This window comes from Lindgomyces ingoldianus (genome assembly GCF_010093535.1).
Source record: "Lindgomyces ingoldianus strain ATCC 200398 unplaced genomic scaffold BDR25scaffold_27, whole genome shotgun sequence".
Lineage (NCBI taxonomy): Eukaryota > Fungi > Ascomycota > Dothideomycetes > Pleosporales > Lindgomycetaceae > Lindgomyces > Lindgomyces ingoldianus.
In genome coordinates, this window is record NW_022985188.1 from 54,807 (window position 1) to 56,910 (window position 2,104).

General features: G+C 35.3%; 1 protein-coding gene across 1 annotated transcript; it reads right to left on the reverse strand.

The window, feature by feature from the left end:
* Nucleotides 1-705: 705 nt before the first annotated feature.
* BDR25DRAFT_233632 (uncharacterized protein) lies at nucleotides 706-963 on the reverse strand (the record flags this gene model as incomplete). Its single annotated transcript, XM_033685446.1, has 1 exon — nucleotides 706-963. A coding segment is annotated over one exon (258 nt), but the record flags the coding sequence as incomplete, so codon positions are not given.
* Nucleotides 964-2,104: the final 1,141 nt, after the last annotated feature.

A 2,104-nucleotide genomic window follows, 5' to 3' on the forward strand; every position in this document is an offset into this window, starting at 1 on the left:
TATCTATTATATTATATACTGCGCAGTTACTGCACCTTTTTTAATTAATAATTACTTATAGCTTTTATTTAAGTAGTAAAAAACAATATATATTAATACACATATAATTAGATAGGCTACAGGCGCTCACAGTAAGCGCTAGGGGTTGCTAAGTAGGTAGTAGGCAATAAGAGACTTTATAAGCTTAAAACATAGCTAGAAAGCTATTTTAAACATTAAAACCTAGACTTATTATTTCCTAAATAGGAAGTATGTATAGCGCCTAAATGTTTACTAAAATTAAAAGATGTTAGGTAGTTGTAGGGTTTTATAGGTAAAATTTTAAGTTCTTATACAAATTTAGTGGCAGAAAGCAAAGTTTAAGGTGTTGCCAAGACATTGCACAGATTAACGCACACAATAGATTACAACCTCCGTTCCCGGCGCGCCAAGAGCGCGTCCCTTTTCATTTAAGATTTCCATTTTCCCAGCCTATCCTTACTACAACTTTATTCTGAACTTAAATTCTAGTCTTATGTTTCTAATTTCCCTCTCTAGCAGCTTCTTTGTTCTAATCTAGCACCTTTAGTGTTTAAGAGCCTTTTCCTAATGGCTGACTGTTAGCTTAACAGCTAGTCTAATCCACTACCTTTAAATATGATTTTAAGAATTTAGGTCGCTATCTACGTACTCTCCGAAAGGTGAACCTTAGCTGGCTCGCTCTCCTTAGAAGTACGATAGATCTTTCCACCTTGACCCAGCTACCTCTCTCGGTTTCCGCCGTTGTGCCTCCCATCGTGGGCCTTCAAATATGAAGTGCCTTACAGTGTCGCTCGTTCTTCCATCGCATTCGCATGTGTCCGAGTCTGTCACTCCTAACTTTTCGAGAGAATAATTGAGACGGCTTCTTCCCGTTTGCAGTTGGCAGAGCGTCGCCTCTTCGCGATGCTTCCGCTTGTTGTAGGGAAGCTTCGTGTGGTTTCCTTCAACATGCCTTTCTTTGGTTATGTTGAGTTGAATCTGCACTTTGCTGATCCTCTTCTAGGGCTTTGCTATTAACAACTCTTCTACCTCTATAGACTCTGACGAAAGTCCGTCTGCGGCTTTCTTTGCTAGCTTGCTGGCTATTTCATCGCTTGTTACCCTCGCTCGGGCAGGAATCTATTGGAAGCGTATTTTTAGTCCTATTCAGACCCACATACCCGTTTTTCTCGCTTGACGCACGGGCTCACCTGGCGCACACTTTGCTCAGGAACACTAAAATTGTCACATAATACTAACTCTACTAATATAGACCTAATTTTAGAAGCGCTTGCAGCGTTAGAATCCCTAAAGTTTAGAAAAAAAGTTAATATTACTTAAGTAATAAAAAAATATAGTGTTAAATAATTAACACTATTACAAAGGTAGCATAGGGTCTAGGGCTCCTATATAGAGTAATATAAGAATTAACAACTTTTAAACAACTGTTAAAAGAGAGAGCTCTTAGAATACATTAAAAGACTATGTAAGTAAGGGCTACACTTTATAAAGAACATGCTACGCAACTTTACTACTAAAATAAGCAGTAAATAGGTAGGGAGCTTGTAGCTAAACTAGTTCTTTAAGTGTTACTAAGTTAACCTAGTATTAAAGTAGACTACTAGCATTAATAAGAGAAAAAGAGCTAATTCTGCCTTTAAATACGCACTATATTTTAATCTTCTAAAGTATAAAATTAAATAATATAATATCTAGCTAAAAGACATGTATAATATAAATAAAAAAGGCTTTTTAATTAAAGTGCTTTTAAAGATAAAGTAAATCTTCTTTTAGCAGAAGTATAAAGAGAGTAGGATTAAGTAGATAGTTTAGGACAGCAACTATAAGTAGATAACAATAATTACTTATATATACACTAACAGATCCTCTCTCTTTTTAGGCCTTATCTACTAGGTAGTTACAGGTAACATTTAAGACTTATAGCTTTAGAACTTTAATTCTAAGATACATAAAGCTTTTTTTACTTTATTTTTAAGTAAATAGACTAATAATAACTTTAAGCTTTTGTCACGATTGTGCACGAGTAAGGTTATAGAGCTTCACGGAGGTCTAGTTTAATTACTACGTGAGGTATTATAGTAGG